Source organism: Triturus cristatus, chromosome 4_1 (genome assembly GCF_964204655.1).
Source record: "Triturus cristatus chromosome 4_1, aTriCri1.1, whole genome shotgun sequence".
In the NCBI taxonomy this organism is placed as follows: domain Eukaryota; kingdom Metazoa; phylum Chordata; class Amphibia; order Caudata; family Salamandridae; genus Triturus; species Triturus cristatus.
In genome coordinates this window covers 860,257,845-860,280,554 of record NC_140585.1, presented here as the reverse complement: position 1 = coordinate 860,280,554, position 22,710 = coordinate 860,257,845, and the positions used below count along the sequence as shown (strand labels likewise).

The window sequence follows — 22,710 nt, the reverse complement described above, 5'->3', positions numbered from 1 at the left end:
GAATACACCTCCCTTAGAAACAGAACATCAACATCTATCCACACTGTAATAGGGGAAAACACTTTCCTATAGGGGAAAACACCTCCCAGAAGAAACATCGTAATAAGGAACACAACTCCCTGTGAACTATAACTGGGTCATATAGCTCTCAAAACTACTCAAACTTGAACTAGAGCACATAGCTCCCACAACTTCACAAAATTGAACTGGGGCACTCAGCTACGCCATCCCACAACATCCCCGCAACAGGGAACACCTCTCTATGAAACTAAAACTAGAGCACTTCCCGTCCCACAAAACAGTATTGCATTAACGACATGAACAAATATGAAATGTCTTACTCCGGTGAGCGATCTCTCACCTGAAGTCCTCACCCGAAACACCATGTGGCTGTTGGCATCCATGGTAGTGAGGCGCAATGACTTCCTCTTGACTAATGTCCACCAACGTTTGTGAAGAGCAAATACAGATGTAAAGTGTCCTTCAATTGCCGTAGATCTGTGGCAGTAAACTCCAACATCGAAAATCTGCCCAGAGACACTAATTGCTGGTGAACAGGACAACAGCAAATTGCAAGTGAAACAACACCGCGAAGATCATGGAGGATGATGTTGAACTTTATTGTTCGAACAAAGCGATTGGCAAAATGTATAGCAGGCTGGAAACTGCTTGGAACTGCAGAAACACAAAATAGCTGCATTCACTGGTGACGCCGCGCCGGATGGCTCCCGGCATCACCGTGCACCAAGCACGCCCAACAGCAATAAGCCTAACCGACGTCACAGTGAGAAGGAATCTCAGGGCAGCAGGTAAGGGTGCGCAAGCTCCGTGTTTGTTTAAATATGTGGCAGCTGTTCAACTGCCAAAGTGCAGCCATATCCAGATTGGTCAGCTAAGACGGCAAAATTAAACAAAATACTTACAGACAGTAAATAAGGCACGGCCAGGAGACACTGCATCATTAATCAAAAGTACGGGCTCACAAGCGGTGTCAATATTTCCACAAGTTACCAGTGCCACTTCTTATGAGGTGTAACTCTACAGCGTTATTCACTGCCACCTTTTATCAGCACAGGCTCCTCCAAAATCAGTCCTGAAACACGGATCCGGTCACTGGCTCCGCCACTGCACTTCTCCGAACACAGATCCAGACTTGCTTGCTCCTCTGTTGTGCTTGTAAGAACACACAACCAGCCTCTGTAGATGGAGCGCGGTAATGCACACTTCTGGTTCCTCACAAGTAAGTGCTACCTTTAACATCCATTGCAGCGCCAGACTTCATGAGCTCGACAGTTTATGAGCATCAAATTCACGTTTATGAGCGTCAAATTCACGCTGCTGAGTAGACAACCAGGTACTGACACTCTTAGGGTTGTTTGATGTGCTGACAGACCATGTAAATGAAAGATTCATGCCATGAAAGTCACAGTTGCCAGTTTTCCCTGCACCAATCACTGCTGCCAATTCCCATGAACCAGTTGGTACTGCCACACCAAATTAGTAGCTTGTCTCACGATGGTAGAAAGAACAGCTGGGCAAGAACAACTCCTCCAAGGCAGTAGGACGGCAGCAATATCCACAGTAGTTGCACGAAGATTAGCAGTAGAAGTCCAAAGAGATTCTTGTACAGAAAAAGAAAGTCCAACAGGAACTGGCACGTACATGGTAGGGCGACCGATGGTGTGGTCACTGGTGGGGCTCTTAAGTGTCAGCTTCCTCAAATTACGTAGCTTGTAAGTTCTCTTGAAGTTCCTTTTACTTGAAAGTCCTTTAGGTTTCACAAACCATAATCCATTGAATTAGCACACTCGTAGGTTCTTCCAAATCGTCGCCCGTGTTAAAATGAAGATCGTCTCGTAGACAGGTCACGTAGAAACAAGTTGTGCGTTTATTCATAAACTATCAGCTTCAGATAAAGGTAACTGGAAGGTGGTAAAGTCCATGTAATGCCCCACCAGGAGCAGCCTCCTTGCTGCTCTGCCCATCTCTTCCAACTGACATCTCCTCAAGTCCCACACACTCAACATTCCAAATTACATCATTAATGGCTGAGCAGCAAGGGACAGAGCAGGAATAAGGAAGATGCACCAACCAACAACATTAGGTTATAGCAAAAATGCATTGCTGCATTGCAGTTGAGTGAAACTGCACTAATGACAGTTTGGCAGCACCACAGAAAAACAAGAGCCAGACTAGTTGTGGGGAGCTCCTTGTAGACACTGCTTCTGCACCACCAAGGCTGTAAGAGACTGCTTTAGAACACCCTGGAAGCGGTGTTTGCTGGCATGGGAAGGCAGTGGCATTTGATGGCATCGATAAAGGCCACATTGGGAGTAGAAGACTTAAGAGGCTATCACCAGACTGTAACTTCTCTCTCTTGGTGTCTGAACCAGCTTCTGGACTTTTATTGGATGCCACCTTTACTGAGGCGAGACTTGTCGCTTTAGCAGGAATCTTGAACAACTATCACCTCATTATCAACATCGTGAATCTGTTGATCGGAGCAACTACCATAGGGACATTGATAAATGGAACTACTTATAGAAAGTGGTGAAACACATTCTGTGCTCCCTTAGCTCTCATCTCATCAGTATCTCTCCCCCCAAAATATAAATACCAGAACTGGAATAGTTCTGCAACAGGCGCTTCAAAGGTTTTAATAGTCTAATACCCCAGAAAACATTCACAGACTTTAACTTCAGAAAGAAGGCACTTCAGATCAACATAAAGAAGCTAAAACAAAACTTAATGTTCTACAATGCTAATGGGTAAAATTAAAGAACAAAACTGATTAAAATATGCCTACATTGCCAAAACAAGATGTACAAATAGTGCATCAATAATGCATATTGGCTACATTACTCTGTACAAATCTCCAATGCAAAATGCCTATCTAAGGAACTACATAGAATCCTCTCAGGAGACTGCAACCTCCAGTTCACCACCCCGTCAGTCCCACAATTGCAAGTCTTTTGCGATGACATTGCAAATGAACTTATCTCTAAAATAAACTGCAAAGCTACAACAGGAGCAAGCTGACCAACACTGTAACACAAATATGTTTGAAATGCTTGCAAAAATGTTATCCATTGGCAATCGCTTTGACAGCTTTCGAGTGTATTTTGTTTTTGTTCACTAGGCCACTTAGAATATGGACGAACCTGACAGGCCAGGTTCCCTGTAGACAGAAATACAAATAACCCAAACTGCCAATGGGCTTGTTGGGCATCTTTAGGGAGGTGCAGCTTGACTCCTGTGACACAGCAATGACTGGACACATCTATCACACTTAGTACTTCCCTCTGAAGTACAGAAGTGAAGGGTGAAATTCTGAGAAATGTCTCTGCCACTTCCAGGTGCTCAGACCTCATTCCATCCCATTGTTTTATTCCCCACTATACGGCTCTATACCGGGACCAGTAATATATAAATCTACTGCACCAGTGGGAAGACTTCTACCTCGACAGCTCTGCCATGTCATCTCTGAAGGAGGATTCAAGCTACCCCTGCCAGTTTTGGCATTGGTGAACCCCATCAGTTTGTATATGAGGAACTGTTAGAAATGGGATTTTTTGTCGGCTAGGGCATGGGCCAAAGTCGGGCAGAAATCACCACTCTAGTCAGGATAAGGGAGTTACACTCCTAAAATAACCCCTGCTCACCCCCTTGGTAGCTTGGCACGAGCAGTCAGGCTTATCTTAAAGGCAGTGTGTAAAGCATTTGCACATAACCAACAGTAATACAGTGTAAGCACTACAAAAGGACACCACACCAGTTTAGAAAAATATCCAATATTTTTATATATTTAAGACCAGACCAAAAATGATAAAAATCCACAATACAGTACTTAAAAATCTTCAATTATCAAAATATGCTTGAAAAACAGTTCCTTGATGTTGATAGCTCCTTCCGGGGATATCATGGCGTCGTCAGCAAACAAATCCAAACAGTTCTGGCTGATTGCGGCGTTGCGGGCCAGCTACGGTGGAGTGCGGTGTCTGTAGTCGGTGTCTTTGACTAAGTTTGCGCTGTAAATGCGCGGTTCAAACTTGACCGAAAAGAGCACTGATATTGAACTGAAAAAGGCCATGGATAGGTAATGGCGAATTACCGTAACCGTTAATACGATGGGTAGTGCCAGCACATGCACATCCTAAGTGATGTTAGAACGATGAGACCCTAGTGTAACTCGATGTTATGTAACACAGGGGGGCAGTGATAGAAATGTGTGCCCCTAATTCTTGGAGTGGATGTCCATAGAACGGCCTTGTGGTAGGGCCATGCTTGTGGGGATTGCCAATTCCAGCAACACTGGTGAATGATCGGACAGAGTTCTCTGCAAGTGGGCTACGTTTTCCACCCATGTGGCTGCCTCCCCTGAAGTCAACCAATAATCTAACTGGGACCAATTTTTATGTACTAATGAGACATGGGTACCCTCTCTGGCTAGTTAGTGGCTCGCCTGCCAGGCATCAGACAGCGGGTGTGTGTCCATAATTTCCTGTATCACACGTGCAGATTTCTTCCCCTGCCTGTCTGTTGTTGCATTCCAGTCAATGGTGGGGTCCAGGTCTGTATTTAGGTTTCCAACCCATAATATTATTTCATGCTGCAGTGCGTATAGCTTATTCTCCACTTGATGATAAAATTCAGGATCGTCAACGTTGGGCCCATATATGGTGACAATAGTGATGAGTTTGCCATGAAGGACTCCCTGTATTAGCGTGAAACGGCCATTTCATCCGACACAGTGTGAGTGAGTGTAATGGTACCCCTTTTTTCACCTTTATGAGAATCCTCCCTAGAATAAGACGAGTATGAGGACACCGTTCTCACCGCCGCCCATTTTGCGCACCCTAGCTTGTCTCTCAATTGAGTTTCCTGCAATAATACCATTTGTACAAGATGTCTCTCAAGATAGGCAAATATATGACGAATATGTTTGGAACTGTTTAACCCCCTTACATTCCAGGTCAAGACTTTAAGGTGGTCCACCATGTGTCCTGCGCAACAATACTAACACATTCATTTCTGACCTTGGAATTCCATCCACCCTGTGTGTGTTGCGTGTCTTCGATCATGCCTGTGATGTACCGTACATGGAAAATAACAACAAACCTCCCTGCCCCTCCCACATTAGCATCCTGATCATCCCAAATACCTACCCATAGCAGTAAATCAGTAAACAGTATCAGAAACAATGAAAAGTTGCATTTTCTTCCCATTTTGAGCTCCTTTCTACCTTAAACCGTAGGGGTGCACCCTTGTGAAGGCCGCTAAATGCCCAGTAATCCACCTGCTTCCGGGGGTGGTCGGACTAAATATAGTAGGCATCAAACAATATACTGTTGTGATGGAACCAGAACCTTACGTACATATATTTATCATGTCTGTGGGTGACATCCCTGGGTAGCAAAGACCCCCTCCTCATCAGTTATGATACATATCAATCTTTCTTACTACGTGTGTACTCGTACTACATAACCTCATCTATGGAGACCCTGTTGCGGCAATGAGGTGACTGCATTGAGGCCGAATGTACGTTGCCTCACAGATTCTGCATACATTGTGAGTAGTTATTACCAAGGCTCAGGCTCACAGTCCAGGCTATTTCTTCATTTCTTACCACCCCAGGCAAGCATCCCCAGAGGCAGGCCAAGCCCACCATATGAAACAAGGTGCCCACCGGCTCGGCAGGAACCCCAGCACATCGTACCATCAGTATTTACCAGTGAGTGGTCCAAAATTGCTCAACGCCTGCAGCAGCGCCAGTCTCTACTCCGAGTGCGCTGAGGACACTGAACGTGGTGAACCTGATCATTCCCACTGTATTTTTTCAGAAATTCCGTGACTGCACACAGAGTAGAGAAGAATCTTGGTTTTTCCTCATATGTGATCCGGTGGCATGCAGGGTATAGCATCGCGTAGGGGATGTTTGCCGTGCGCGATTTCTTTTTAACTGCAACAAATTCCTTATGGGCAGTCTGGACTGACATTGTAAAGTCTGGAAAAAAAAAACACCTCATTCCCTTGGTATGTGATATTCTGCATTTCTCTTGTCAGGCACAGGATGAAGTTGCAATCCCTATTGTTCAGTATCCGGGCAATGATTAGTCTGTGGGGGGGGGGTGCCCGGTGGCGGTCTAGTGGCCAGTGATCTAGGTGCCCTCTCTACTGTCAGTACTTGGGAGAGATGTTCTGCTCGGAAAATATGTTTCAACATTCCTTCAACGTACTCCTCCAGGCGGCCAGTATTTGTGGTTGCAGGGATCCCCAAAATGCGGACATTTTTGCGCCTGGAGCGCGCTTCCAAGTCTTCATTTTTCATCTTGATTACCTCTAGTATTTTCTGAGTCCCCCTATATTTGCCTGCTGTTTTGTGGGATTCATCTTCCACTGCAGTTGTTCTGCTGTGGTCTAACTTGGCGGCCCTGTTATCCATACGCACCGTCAGTGTGTCAATTTTTCCATCGATTGCCTGAAGACTTTGCTGCATTGATTGTAATGTGGCTTCTAGTAGCAGTGCCTCCAACTCTGTCGGTGTGTGCATTTGCTGTTCTTGCTGAACTGCGTGATTCAGAGTTAAGCAGTGACTGTTGCTTTTCGATCTTGCCCTTTTTTCCTTTATGCCTACTGCTATGCTGCTGCTGGAAGACCAGGTATGGGTATGACAGCCTATTAGCTTAGGGTATGGAGCTCTCAGCACAACACGTGGCATTCCCAGTGGGCCTTCACATGCGCTAGGTCGTCACTTTGTTCCAAAAGAAGCCAATGCCCCCAGCGATCCTTCCAACTAAGGTGCACCCATTCTCTGCTCAAAATCGCTGCCCAGCAAATCTAAGACGACCTCAGCGGGAGCATCACCCGCCGCCCCAGTGGCATGCTAGGCCCTTCCCGGGATATTTGCCACGCTGCGCCACATTCCGACCGCGCCTGCAAGCATCCAGGATGCTGGGGGAGTGAGGGCAGTGAAGTCCCCACCCACAGTGACAAAGCACCAGATGCTCCCCCGAATGTGGAAGGTCTCGCCCACTTCTTTAAATGGAAGACTAGGGCAAGGTAAGGCTGGCCGTCGTGAATTGAAAAGTAGCGGCTCCTCCTGAAAAAGTAAATAGTAGGGAGACCACACCCTCTGACTTTTCCAGTTCTGGACTAGAAAAACCAAGAGAGATTTCAAGGGACACTCTCCACCAATTTAGATGCCAATTCTGACTCCAGTTAGACTATAGAGAAATTGGTTGAGTACACAGGTGAAACTGCCTCTCAAAGTGATGTAGGGTTGGGCAAGAGTCAGTCAAATGTCAAACTATAGGAGACACCTGTCTTTGGCGCAAGCCTATGGTGGAGAGCATTTCTTCTAATTCCATTTAGTGTCTACCCTTGTTGGTTAGCACAATGGGCACAAGAGCGGATTCATTTTCACTAAAGTCAATAAAATAAGCACAACTGATTTGAATAGTGACACCAGAGAGGCAACTGCCATGTATTCAAACAACATACCTATTTCCTTTGCCAATTTCAATAATGAGTGCTTTAATAGCCCAGCCTCTTGATACTCATTTTACCAACCCCAGAAGCATTGAACCCTGAGTGGGCTCTGCAAATGTCCGAGCCTGTTACCTGCAGATTTCCAGACCAGGCAGATTAAACCAATGAGCTACCATGCTTACTCCGGCCCCCAGAGGCACGGCTTCCGCTGTAGGAGAGGTCAGCCATGAGGAAGGCAAGATGGAGACATATTGTTCCCTCACCTTGACAAGTGCTCAGCGGAAACATGGCGAGTGTGGTTAACACATAGAACTATGCAAATAGACATATGATTCTCAGAATCGCTTGTTAAATGGAGAAGATCATGTTGGCAGTCTCAGATGGCAAGATATGAGATTTTACTGGAAATACTAAAATGCCCCAAGATGTGTGCCAGAGGGCACAGGATGGGGTCTCACCAGAGCACTGAGAAGGCAGTCTCTGGCACTAGCCTACGCAACGTTTAACGCATGGCTCTCACTCACTGGCCTCTTCATTTGGTATGTCCAAGAAGCCAGTTTAAAAATCATTTCCAATGCAATAGGTCTCACGTTTGCGAGAGTTTGAGCTATTTGCATTTTAAATGACAAACCATTTATTTATGTGTTGTTTTTAAAAAATGATAAATAAAAGGCATTGTCATTTACAATGCCAGTAGCTTAAACTCTCGCAAATGTGATACCTATTGCATTGCCAATGCTTGTTATCAGATACAACCAACTCTTGGCCATTCTTGAATTGCCCATTCTTAGAACAAACATTGGCAAAGCCAGTAGGTCTTACCTATGAGAGTTATTGGCTTTGACAATTTGTTTTTAGCCATGTTGTACAGTAGCACGTCCACTGTGCAACAAGTCTCAAAGTTAGTTTTAAAAAAGCGATACGACGCAACAGCTCTCAGTTTCACAGCATTTTCTCAATTTCAGGCACGTTACGCAGCTGCTGTGCACCATGTTCGAAAGTTTAAAAAAAAACAGGACAGGCGAGGCTTATTGGCTTTGCTTTTGTGTAATTTTAATGTGCTGCAAGTCGGCGTGTTCTCCTTTACTATGGATGGTGTATTGGCTTCCTGTGAAATACAGTGGCCTCACAAGACTGGGAGCAGTGCAGCCCAATCTTCATTAAAAAATAACAAGCAACAGGCATAGCTTTGTTTGGCAGTGGAGAGAATAAACATGTAACAAGGCAGGAGGGGGAGAGATGTTACAGCCGGAGTAAAAGTGACAGTACGTTAAAAAACAAGCATTAGCAAAGCCAATTGATCTCACCTATGTGAGAGATATTGGCTTTATCAGTTTGTCTTAGTTATGTTGTACAGCAACACAACTGCTGTACAACATGACTAAAGTCAGTTAAAATGCTCCAAGCTACTCGCACTGCAAGTGACACCCATCACAAGAGCTCTTTGATGGATCTTGGAGTGGGCGAAGGCCCCTGCGATCAGCTCACTGATGATGCACATCAACACAGGCGGAGGCAGCAAAGACGGGCAATGATTGCACCATCTTTTGTGTTATTCCCCTTTTGTCAAAGCCTGCTTCTTTGTACAGAAATGCAATCCCTTAAGCCATTACAGTCATTTCCATGTATTGTCCATTTCTGTTTTTTTTTTATTTAAGTGGCACATCTATAGTACTCCAATACCTTTAGGTTGAGTTTGCGCTATATTAAGCTGCAAAAAAAAGTATGCTGGAAAGGTGACAGCAGCAAGGGGCAAGGCGGGTGAAACAGTAAGCAGTATTTGAAACAAGGCAAAAAAAACCACTTGCAGTTACATAGACTGCAAGCCGGTGCGGAAATGATGTTTCAAAGAAAAGTTCTCTGAAGCACAATGTGAGTAGCAGAAGGACACAAATTAAATGTAATTAATTGTCCATGCTCTTGAAAAATTTAAGGAAGTGATGTCAGGAATATGTTGGCGAAGTAGGATGCAGCTATAAAGATTGACAATCAAGTCTGCAAATGGTAAGTGATTGTGGGGCTCCAGGCCATTTTCTGCGTACAATAACCCTCTCAGCAACAGCGCATGTTCGCTGTCAGGCGAGACCTAAAAACTCATTGAAAAAGCTGCCTACACCCAGGTAGTCACCTTCATAAAAGTGAACACTCCTCTTTCACTTTTTTTTTCATTTTTAAAATAGCAAGGAATCAACCAGTGCCCAAAGCACTGGGATAAGAGTACATGACATATCCTGCATAAGCAAATTAAGCAATGACATACAGAATAACTACAGGAGAATAGACATGCAGCCTAATACCTAGGAGAAGGAAAGCCCAGTGTACAAGCAAAATAAGACCCAAAGCTCCAGCCTAGGTGGATCAGACTTGGAAAGCAGCGATCTTGGCCATCTGGCCCTGAAGGGGATCCCAAATCCGACCCATCCTTTTCCTCCGAAGGTCATTCTCAATTAGCTCGATTTCTAGCCTACTCGTATGTAAGAATTCCCGCCACCTGATCGAAGGGTCGGGTGGCTCACTGGCAAGCCAGAATGATGCCAAAACCAGCCTAGCTAACGTGATGAAGAAAAAATATACACCCGAAAGACGGGGGAATAGCATAAATGCCCCAGCATAATGAGCTGCAAAACTGCAGAAACTGCCATATTGGATATACCACCCAATTTACCAAAGACAAACTGCAAACACAGACGTAGTGCAGGGCAGGATGTGAAAACATGAACTACATTAGCTCCCGCCATCTCACAACGGAAACACTGGTCATCAGGCCATAGCTTTAAAATAAAAAGACGATACAGGGCACAATGCCAATTATTTAATATATTTAAGGTGATGTACCTTAAGCCAAGATACGTTCAAAACTAAATGGGACATTGCATTGCTACGCTGGAGATCGGCCCCCAGTGATTTCCTTACTAAGCCAAGAACTCCACTTATTAACTCTCTTCTGGAACAAGTCATCGGCTTGATTATGTGGAGCCATACAGATTCAATTGTAGACCAACCCGATATTTATCATTCAAGTCGTTTTTCTAATAAGATCCAAGCTCTTCCTTAAGGCTTAAAATAAAGTGCCGCAACTGTAAGTATTTAAGGAAAATATGGACGGAAGGGGAATCTGCTTCAGTAAACTACCAAATGAAGAAGACATCACCCTCAAAAAGTTGTCCTAAGGTTAGAAGATTGACCCTTACCCATATCTCCCGGAACCCATCATGAAAGGCATTAGAAACTTTAGGAGTATAACCCAATTATGTAAGCTGATTAATCAGGGTAATACTCGGAAATAATCTCTACAAGATCAGCAAACATAATGGAAAACCTTTAACGTTTTAAAGCGAGCATGTTTAAAGTACATTGTGTTGACAATACCTGAACACAGCTGAAAAGCAGTTGGAGAACCTGCCTGGCAGCATTGACCAGAGTTGTGGGAAAAATTACGCCAAAAAAGAAGACCTGAGAATAGGGAGTGATACCCACCACCTGCCTTAGACTGCTGTCAAAACTGAATCTTATAATCGAGGTTTGCTGTAGGCCCAGATAAACTTCTGCCATAGTGCCTCCACTCTGGCAAAAAAGGCAGATAGAAAAAAAATTGGAATACATCGGAGAAAGTAAAGATATATCGAGGGAGAAAAGTCATTTTTATAAGATTAAATTAGCCTATAAGCCCCAAATACAGATGATTCCACTTAGGAAAGACTTGCACTGAATTCTGATACAACTTCCCATAGTTATACTCCAGAATATCAGGGATGTTAATTGTTTAGATCACCACGAGATAGACCAAGGACTGCATCAACCCCTGATCCTGGGCAGTCGGAGCCACATTGGATAAAATCTGAGTCTTATCAGAGCTCAGCTTACAGCAAAAAACCTCCCCAAATGATTGGGCTGCTGCCACCATTGCCTTTAGTCTTCCAGTTGGAAGAGGTGTCAAAACAGCGTTGTCATCTGCGTACGTGAGAATCTTTACTTCATATTGGTGTAACTGTATAGGTTGTATGCCATCATTTGTTTAAGAGATTGAATGAACGGTTCAATATAGAGTGTGAACAACTGCGGATGGGGGTGGTTTGCGGGGGAGTCACCCCCGCCAGTTACCGCGAAGAATAGCAACAGGACAGGGTCTGATACAAGGCCTGCACTGCGTACCCTTGCCTTAAGACCCAAGTAAAGCCGCCTCACCTTGGAAACAAATATGGAATCAAAACAAACAAGGCCCGTCCCTCACCCTAACAGAGTTTTCTAGATTGGATTCAACGGACCCCAGAGTCCGTCGGATCCCAGTTTCCTCTGCCAGTGCAGTTCTTCATTGATAAGAAGCAAACTGAAGCTCTGCAAAACGCTTTAAGGGAACCCCAGACCGCAGGAAGTGATGCTGCCCCTATATTAAATTCAAGAAACTCTCTTACATGCACATTAAGTGAGCTTAACATCTTCTGAGAGTAACCTACGTCCAAATGTCCAATTCCGGGGGCTAGATACCCAAGTAGACTCAACAGGTTGTATAAACAATGACCAGGCGTTCTGGTCTGAAAGGACCCTTGGATTGCATGTGATCCTAGAAGAGTAAACCAGCGTATTGCTGACCAAAACATGTCCAATAGTGCCATGGTCTTATGAGGAGCAGAATATAACAGGAATCCAGGATCCCTAGGATGCCTAACACGCCAAAGATCCACTAAAGCATATGAGGATATTTGCTGCAGCAGGTACTTCCCACGGCGGGCAAGGTCATCAAAAAGCTGACCTGAGGGCATAAGCTGGGATGCCAAATTATTCTTAGGGTATATTGTAATGTTAAAGTTGCCACACCCAAATAAGGTGGGCCCAGAGATGCAACTCCAGTGAAGGAAAACCAAAGGCCATCGGGTCATCCATGCTAAGCCTGTATAGAACGCAAATAGAAAAGCGATTCCTGTCCTGAATAGTCACCACCAACCATCGCCCCCAGGATCTGTCATTTGACACAGAACAATCCACCGACTATCCCTTACCAAAAGTGCAACCCCCTCTAGGAAGAGGTATAACAAGAAAGGGATAACGTCTTATATTTGCATTCTTTTAATACTGGGCCCTCGGTCTGAAGCAGATGAGTCTCTTGGAGACACAAGATTTGTGGCCTAAGAATATTCAGTTCCTCCTGTACAAGATTCCGCTTTTGAAAAGACTTGACTTCATTAATGTTCCTTGATAAAATATGCAGCTGCTGCCCAGGACCGCCACCCTTACTAGCTGTTGCCATTACCCCACATTATTCACAGGCTTCTCCTCTGAGCAACACAATAAAATATGGTAACTCTGAGAATCTTTTGCCACATCAAACTGAATATATTACTTGCAGTATCTGTCAAAATAAATACCCCAAATGTTCTGAAGAAAAAACACAAATTTCCCAGCCCACCCATGACTCCATTACAGGCGAGTCAGCCCACCTTCCTATGTCATGCCTAATGCACCTAGGGCCCAACCGCATGCTTGGATTGTGGTTCAGAACCAGCCCACCCCTGACTCAGCACCATGCCCAGACCGCCTACCCAAGAGTCCAAGTCTAAGATCGAAAACAAGAAAGAAAAGAACAGGGAAAAACAAGAAGGTGAGGACAGCGCGAGCACCTCCCAGAGATAGAGCCTAGCCTAAAATAAGGAGACCCTAATCATCAACCCCACCAACACACCCACATTGTGAAAAAAAGAAAATCCCCTAACCTTTAAACCAATAAGCAAAGAATATCCAACCCTGAAGCCTGTAAGTGATCCCTCCCAGCCCAATTAGAGGGCAAGTGCATTAAAAGGAGAAATAACAAACAAGGCACCCCTCTGACCAAGCATACACCTGATTCAAAAAGAAAAGAGTCATTTCCCCAGCCCCGGTTGCCACTTGGTCAAAAGTTCCTGTATTTTATGACCACCATAACAATAAAAAGTCCAGCCATCTTTACGAATCAGGAGACTTGCATGCTCCATTAGAGAAACAGACCCAACATGCTTGTGGAGCGCCAGAATGAACTCCCGCAGCTACCAATGCCTCATGACTGTATGATGAGAAAAGGCAGATTGGACAAAAAGTCAATACCACATGCTTTGGCCGGCAGCTTAGAAGTCTCTGCCCGAAAGATCTCTGTCCAAGGATAACATTTTCCATATAAATCAGTATGGCTCGAGGGTACCGGGAGGGTTTACTAGGATGATGGAAAAGAAAACGATGCTCCAGCTGTATCACACAATCCATATCCCAGTTACTCAGAGCTGGAAATGCCTCTTGGAACAAACAAACTGCGTAACCCCCCGGGGGGGGGGGGGGGGGGGGGTGCGTTTCATCACCTTCAGCGCCCTAAATCCCGCGGATTGTTCAGACGTGACCTGTTCTCCAAGTCCTCCACCCTTAAAGACAAGGTGTTTATCTGCTGCGCATGCTGAGCCACCCTCAATATGTTGGATTCCACTGCCTTTTATAGAGTCGCCTGGGAGGCTTCCTCAACCCCCAACCATGACTAATGTCCTTATTTTACTAAAGTTTGTGAAGATCCACTTGGGTCTTAAGGTGGATGGCCTTCAGTGCCTTTGAGTCCTTACACTAGTCCTTTCTGTGCTGGAGAAGATGATGATAAATGTCCCCTAATGTGGGGAAATCCTGTGTCGAGGCAGTAGGTGGAGATCCAGATGGGGGTATGGGTACTACCTTATCGTTGGAGCCAGATGGTGCAGCCAGGAATGAGCCTCCCCAGAGGAGAATGGCTTGTAGGCATAAACTCAGTTCCATCAAGATGCCATAAAAGCTCATCTTCTAGTGGGGAAACCGGGTCAATTAGGCCTTAATTGAACACTGCAGACACAAGACCCTCTGCTGAATCCGCGGGCGGGCCATCACTCTCACACCTCCGTTGAGATAAAAAAAAGTGGAGGGAACTGAGTGCCCAGATGTAGCCCTGGAGGGATCATTATGGTCTTAGAGGCCAGTATGGGTTGCCTGTGCAAGACCTTCATCCAGATCGCCGTCCAAGAGATCAAAAAATGCCTCTGGACCATCCTCACCCAGTCACAGTGAACTCCAAGCTACCTGGGCACAGAATCTGAGCAGCCGGAAGAGATTTGACTTGACTAACGATGTCTAAGAGACCACTGAAGGCTCCACTACATGAGCCACCAGTGCTGGGACCACCGGAGGATCCAGTTCAGGAGGTAAAATAAAGATAAGAAGGTGGAGAAGTGTGGCTCAGGGGTTAGAGGCGGCAGACCCGGAAGCTGAGATCGGTCCTGGACCAGGGTTCAATTCCCCGCCTCGGCGGGTCTTGGGCTAAAAATTCCACGGACTCGATAATTCTTGCCCCGGTGCCTCCTCGACTCACGGGTTCACACTCTGCGACTCTGGGCAATAGCTTGCTTAATCTCCACAACGGCCCCTCGCGGCGGGATGCCTGACTTTCACCTTGTGGATACCCTGCTATCTCACAGGGGAATACCAGGACGGGTTCCCTAAGCAAGCGCCGGGAAACCCACAGCGGGTAGCTGTGCGCTATATAAGCTCAACCACATTTACATTTACATAAGTGGAATCAACCTCTCACTGCTGATATAGTTTCACTAGAACAAAGGGGAAAAGTTATCGTCTGCCCCCATCCTTACCGGACTCAGTAGTTGTAGCAGAGAGGGGTAGGCTCACTGTCAGAAACTCATCCATTGTACTTTGGGTGCAAGGTACAAGACTGTCACTCCCCGGTCTGGTTGATAATTCAGTATCCCCATGTGTCATTTCACTCAGGGATATCTCCACAATGGCCAACGCATGGAAATCCTCTACCCTCTCATGAACTTTAGGGGAGACGAGGGGGACAGAAGACTGCTTTCTCCCCCTTTAACCCACTTCAAGTATTAATACCGCCATTTCCCCCCCTTGCCAGGCAACAAACGCTTTCTCTCCACCTTCTGGGATATGTGGGAGATGTGAGAAGTTTCTGTTTCCAGTTGACCCCCCTTCTTAAAGGCTCCCTTGCAGGCATCCTGGCCTAAATCCAGCTTGTAGTTCTGGCATCCCCTACTGCAGACTCCGAAATGTCCTCCAAAACGACTTGGCCGACAGCAGGCAGAGAGCGAGGCTTCCAGCCCGCAATAGTGAATCCGACAGAGGTGCAGTCCAGTCAAAAAAGGGGTACCTGAAAGGAAAAAAAACATCAACAAAGTAACAACTGCTGCTGGTATGCGCCTTCCTTCGCACCGCCAGCAGCTCTGCACCACGACAACAGGGCCACCATGAATCAAACTCTCCGAAGGCTGCAGCTCCAAAGATCCCTCCACTCAAGCCTCTGACTGCAGCCAACTGGCGTCCAATAGGGCTCCTCTGTATTAGGCTGTTGGGAATGCCAGTGAAAGCTAGTCTGCGCGTATCTTGCTGACTGCTCTTTGCCCTGAAGCCAGCAGTTGGAGCAAAGTCAAGGAAGCCTCCGAGTACCAGCGAACCATCAGCTGGTCCACCAGATAAGGTCAGAGAAAAGGAGAAGGGCTGGGGGGTGCCCTCCCAGCTATAGGCACGGCTTAGAGGCTCACCAGGGCTCAGAAGCATAGGACCGCAACGATGATTCAGCTGCAAGCCGCTATCTTGGCCCTCAACAATCCAGAAACAGACTTCTTTCGCACCCGCAAATGGTCTTCCATCCATGGAGACATGCGGTGTCCACACTGGTATCCAATTGGAATGATCAGAAAATGACATTTGGCAGAAATGGACTAGTGGCACTCATATTGCTGGGCATATATGCTACGGTTGCAATTTCTACCATAAAACAAAGAATCCTAACCTGTCTTCAAGATAGGCAGAGCATCATCTCAGTGCCCTGCTCACTTCAAATCCTTTCCCCACAGACTGTGAAGTAGCCTAGGGCATGACCATCTCTCAACTTGTGTTCTTGTTCAGCATATGCCTTGCACCCATACCAAACCTGACTAGTTCCTTCAACTTAACTTTTTACAGTTACGCTGATGACACACATCATCCTAAAATTGTAAAACTCTTAAGATGTAGGGCCTGAGTTAGAGTTTGCTGAACAGGATTTTCCACTAAACTCTTGGTTCACCTTCCCAATTGTGAGGGAGTACAGTCCTTCGGAGTTAAGCCATCCAAACGTCCTCCCTATTTAGAGTGGGCTGTGGAATGTTTATTAAATCTCTTTTTTTTTTTTTTACACTATCATTGCCAGGAAGATCCTCCACTATATAGAAAAGCAAAGAAGTTTTTTTCCCTAATAAGATTGTATAAAGTGGTGATCTGTGAATTCCATATGAGAATCATGTAGCTGCTCACAGTGAATGCATGGTACACAACCAGGGAGAGGAACATTGTAACTCTCATTGAACTCTTCCTCTGGCTGGCTGCCCATCAGTTGCTCCTCATAGCCCTGGCCAATCATCTCATCCAGGAGCTGTCTGATTTCAGTGTGCCTGAAGGAAAGTATGTAAAGAACATTTATCATGGCTTCATTTCTTTGGTGGGTGATATTCGGTGCAGGCAATTGAGTTGCTCACTCTGCCATTTCAAGGGAACCACGTAGAGCATCTGGCCGGACTGTTTGGGTCTAGTGCAAATTGGATTTTGCTGCTCCAACCATGCAAGATTGACTCCTGTATGAAGACCATTTCACTCGGCCAACTTATAATCGTCACCTGAAATTGTTAAATACTTCATTCATCTTTCCTCTAATACATGTCTAAGAGCAGAGACATAGAATGGGATAAAATCACAAATCTGATGTCTGGAGGGATGGTAATATGCTCACTTGGGAAGAGCTACGTACCCAATATGAATTGACTGACACTGAGGCCTTTAGATATCTTCTGCTTCGACATGCCCTCAGAACACATATCTCCGCAGAGAACACCCTGCCAGAGTACTCCCCCCCTGGAAGATAGAATGCTAACGGGAGCACTGCCCAAGAAGACAGTCTCTCTTACATACAATATTTTTTGAAACCATTCTCCCAACCTCCTCGCGGAGCTGAGATCCAAGTGGGAGGCGGATATCGGAGATTGTGACGACAGGGAACGGGAGGAGGCACAGGGTATCTTCCAAGAAGTCGCATTACAAACAGGGTTCAGACTGATTTTCCTACGCATACACCATCGATCATACTATGCCCGCACAACTCTTAGCTGCTTCGAACCTATGTCTGAGAGGCTGTGGAATGGAGGGAACGTTCTTTCACACGTTGTGGCGTGTCCGAAGATTCAAACCTTCTGGATCAACCTACAGAAAATAATGCCTTGACAACAGCTAAGGAATGCATCCTACATATTTGGGGAGAGGAGCCGCCACCAAAATGTGTCAAGATCTGGTTCTCATTGGGCCTCGTAGTAGCTAAGCAAAACATAGCAAGATTATGGGAAGGGGTCGAGGTTCCGCGGGTGGGCGACTGGGAGCAGGACTTGGACTGGTGCATGACTAACGAGAAGTCAATATATCGGGGACAGGGCTGCGGCAAGAAATGCGATTGGGTGCTGTCTACTGCACCAACATAGGAGCATGTGGGGGGTTCACATAGTCACCTCCCTTCTTCCTCATGCAGGCCTCCACTTACTCTGCCTGATAAGGTCAAGCTGAATTACCGCTCCTTCTTCTTGTAGCCCACCAGGTGCTCACTCTTTCTTTGAGCTTCACTGGTGAAGAAACCCCATGCTAATTATTCCGCCTCCTCAATCTGCTCAATCTCACCAGCTGGGGCAAAGAGGTAGTCTAACCTTGAAAACACCCTGTGGGTCCCGGAAGAGTAGGAGTATGCACATGTGGATGGATGGTGACGCCTCCAGAGGTCAGTGAGCCCGAAGTCCACCTGGAACCTAGCCAATGCGGTTGTCTCATGCTGCCTCGGTCGCATCAATGTACGATCCAAGGCGGGATCGCTCACATCATTGAAGTCGCCTCCCATGATATGTGTAACGGGGCCAGACTGTAGCAGGAGGCCGGACAATTTATCCAGCGTACGCTGCTGGAGACGCGGGGGGCATACACACTGACAATTAGCCAAGATGTGTGATTCCAGGTACCCAGGACTGCTACGTATGTGCCGTCCGGGTCCTCCCAATGCCGAGTGACCCAGAAGAGGGGTGACCTTTAGATGAGATTTGCCACTCCCCTCGACCCTCGGGTAAACCCCGCGTGCCAGAGTGGTGTAGTGCCCGCTACCCAGGAAAGAGCAGTGTGGCCCCATGAGATGAGTTTCCTGTAGTAGTACGATATCTGGTTTAAGCCTTTTAAGATGGTTCGAAACTAACCCTCTTTTGATTTTATTCCCTTGTCCATTGACGTTCCACGTCATCACTAAGTACCCATCGTTAGCCATTGTGTAAGAAAAGCGAAAGCCTCCCGCGCCCCCAACACTGCCCATGCAATGCCAGTTCATCTCAGTGTCAGTATTTATGCAAATTATTCGAACAGAACTAGCCTCCCCTCGACCCAGAACATATAATCCAGAACATTTAATAGTGTCCATTGTGTCCCCCTCCCCACACTCGGCAGGTACCCACACTACCCCCAAGCTCGTCAACGTGACAACACTGGTGCAGGTAAACCACCCAGAGGTCTGTAGCCCTCCCCCTACTCACTCAGCTATTTTGCAATGCAAAAATAACAACTCACTGTATACTTCCCTGTCTCGTGGCAAAGGTTCCAAATGTCCTCTAAGTCTCGGGAATCGTACAGCATCTCTAGGAGGGCGTTTTGCCCCAACTCATCATTCCTCCTCGCTATTATTTAAAGGCTACAGTGGTTGAGAGTCCTCGCCCAGAGGGCTCGGGCCTGAAGCCTCCAGCTGTTGCATTCTCTCCAAAAGAGGGTGTGCATCATCCAGAGCCAGGGACTCGTGCTTCTCCGGCTTATCAGAATCTCCATGGCCTCTTGATCTCTGAAAAGTTCTTGACATGCATTCCAGGGCTGTGTCATCTGGTCCCTGAGCCTCCGGGATCTCCCCGGCGTAGCCCTGATGGAAGCCCGGTGTTTGAGCACTCGTCTCCGTCGCTTTTCCTAAGGCCGTTCCCAACTGGGGCTTGGTTGCTTGTTAGCGGGCCACTACTAGATTATTTTTGACTCAAAGTAAATATTCATCCCAATTAGTTTCTGGATTGGCATAGTGTTTTTCAAAAACTTGATTTGTGTTGTAGTGATGTATGATGGTTTTGCAAACCCTCACAAAATGTTTGTGTATCGATCATGACCCACTTGAAAGTGTGGATAGCAGTAAGTAATTCCTCCTAATAATTATACTGCTGAGATGCCCTGACCTTGTATGAGTTCCTTCAAGTCTTCCATGGAATTTGCTTCAGAGGAAACAGAAAAACAGGATAAATAGTAGACGGATCAACTTATTGGACATCTATATACAATTCTGGTGCTTACATTAAAGTTCTATCTAATTTACATAACTCTATTACCCTACATCCGGACCAGACCATTTTCTCCACTGCCTGCACATCATGTTCTATTACTTCCTCAGTCATGTCCTTTATTTTGTAGTAATTGTTCATTATCAGTGTACTATATGCTTCTTCACTGAAAACGGTTCTCTAAGATCATGTAATGCTGGTGGCGGAATGTTAGGTGGTCTCTTGGTCTCAATTCCAAGACGTTTTAATTGCCTTTCAACATGGGATTGACTATATTGTTGAGTTTATTATTTTGCTGTATGTTTGGGGCAGGAATGGTAGATTTCATAAGACCTTGATAAAGCCTTGCTAAGTTTTGTTTTGGTGGCATATTGTTTGATAGGTTTGAATAAGAATAGACCCAGAAATAATGTTAAAAAAATTAAGGTTGTACTCTGGTGTTGCCTCATCCCATAAACGTGTAGACTGTGTGTTTTATGTGACGTGTTGCTTGCCCTTCCATTGTTCCAAACCTGGTTGAGTGCATTCTACCTCTTAGATCCTTCAAGATTTAAATGCATCGGTGCCAAACAATTTGGCTACATGATGATCCCCAGCATGACTTTTTGCCAAATCGGTTATTATTGTCACTTCTTTCCTGTCTTCTCTGTAAACCTCCTATAATGGAATCTGACTTAGATGTACTATTGCCCTCATATCCCCATTTTTTGAAAGTGAGATGGGTGGTCTCTCTCCTGGGTGTATTTTAGGTGATCATCAGCGCCTGTCCTGTCCCTCTGTAGATTGCTGGTCCTGCTATTTGTGACACCAATGATTATTCTTGCCCAAGAGATTTAGATTTTGACTCCTTTTTCCGTCATTGTAATAAAAAACGTTCCAAGCTAATGGCTTGATTAAAAAATCTACAATTTGTGTATGGCATTTCAAAACCTATTTAAATTACCAAATTGTTCCTTTTACAGGTGTTTATGTCTCCAAGTATGCAGATTATCTCCATCCAAGACCTTGGTATCAGGGGAAAGCAGGATACATTGTTATATTCAAAATAATTAAGGTAAGTTAATTACGAAAAATTATCTTAAATTTACCTTCCTTATTTACAGGGATTTGAACCAAGATCATTAGTATTTTATGTGCTTGTTTATTTCCCAGCTGAAGTTGTAATATTCCAAACACACTGTCTCAAGTCTGGTGTGATAGAAACCCTTTAATATATGCAATCTGTTAACTTTGTTCCAGTTTATCTCCTAGACATCATGTCCTATATAAATATAATCTTATCATGACAATCAATCAATAGCATTTATACAGCACACGGCTGCTTCAGGAGAAGCGTCCCAGCACTGAAAACAAAGTGACTGAGAGTAAGGCCGGACAGTCAAATCTAGATTTGGACAAAGAGCCAGGTTTTTAATTCTTTTCTGAAACAGTGCTCTGACTCAGTCAGGCAGAGGATAATTGGAAGTGTGTTCCAAAGAGAAAGATCACCCATATGGACTTTGGCAAACCTAGGAATGTCCATAATTCGGCGGTAGTTTGATCTCGGCGATCTCTCCTGTTGGTGCCAACCCAGTCTGTTTCTCAAATATCGAGGGCCCTTTTCTGCAAAGGCTCTGAACGCCGTGATCAGAGTCTTGAACTTGATTCTCTATCCCACCAGAAGCCAATGTAGCTGCTTCAGATGTGGCGAGATAGGATGGAAAAGGAGGAGCCCTTGGATCAGCCTCATTGCCGAATTTTGTTTGATCTGTAACATGTGGATGAGAGGTGGGAGACCTAAATAAAAGCTGTTTGCTTAATACAAACGTGATGTCACTAAAGCGTGGATTACAGTTTTTTGGCTCTCAGCCAGGAGCAGATTTATCAACTTTCTGACCAATCTGAGCTTCAGGAAGCAGATGGAAGAGATCTGCGAAGCGAAGGAGAGCTCGGAGTCAAACCGGATTTCCAAATTTCCGGCCGAAGAGGCCGTACGTAGCTTCTTTTTGGTGATACATGCTAACTAGTACCTTTTGTTCTAGTTAATATCTTGGAAAATATCCTATAAAAATTTAATTTTACCCTTGATTGACGCTCTTGTTTGCCACCTTTTCAGAGAGATTATAAAAATGTAATTCTAGGGCCTAAGCTAAACTTTAACTCACTGCAGATATTTGGGTAAACCAGGATTGAGAAATATTGTAAGGGTAGCATGAGAGGGCTGCTAGTGTAACTCCATGCTGCACAGTCTTTTGATAGAAGCATGTATTAAGTTGGACCTCATCATTGCTAATCAGAAAGAATAGTGTTTTTTAGATTACTTTGGGATGAATCCACTTTGTCTCTTGAATTACAATCAGATCAGAATGGAATAAAACTGCGTATCTACAGATTTAGCACAGTATCCTGCTGGACCATCATTGTGATAAAGTAGCTCCATCTGGAACATGAAGTTGGTTTATTTACAAAATGATTATTACAATATTATATCATTATTACTACATTAATAAATTATAATAATTATATTGCTGCATCCTTTAGTGTATTGAGGTCATTGACTGGTAACAGCTTTAGTAATAAAAACTTTGTTAATCTACTCAAGTTTATGAACGAGATTTCTATGATCGAAAATTGAAGCACTGCTTGTTTAGAACGGTTTAAATATCAGGATAAGTAGAGAAAAAAATAAATCACAAAATTGGGAATGACAGCTGGGAGATCAGATTTGAAAATAATATTCAGTCACTGCTTTCTCTGTTTTTAAATGGACAGGTGAAAATGAATCAGTTACACGCGACACATTCCCTATTCTCTTGATAGGTATATACACAGACATAACTGTTACGAGTACATTGACCATATTGTTCTTTCCTGT

At 45.1% G+C, this 22,710-nt stretch overlaps 1 protein-coding gene across 5 annotated transcripts in view; it reads left to right on the top strand.

Moving 5' to 3' along the window:
• The window catches only part of TASOR2 (transcription activation suppressor family member 2), a 1,022,580-nt gene that overhangs the window by 198,322 nt on the left and 801,548 nt on the right, over positions 1–22,710 (top strand). For all 5 annotated transcript variants that reach the window (XM_085653577.1, XM_085653574.1, XM_085653576.1 and 2 more), the window contains exon 5: positions 20,819–20,910. In XM_085653577.1, coding sequence (XP_085509703.1) covers positions 20,819–20,910 — 92 coding nt within the window. The remainder of the gene's footprint in view (positions 1–20,818; positions 20,911–22,710) is intronic.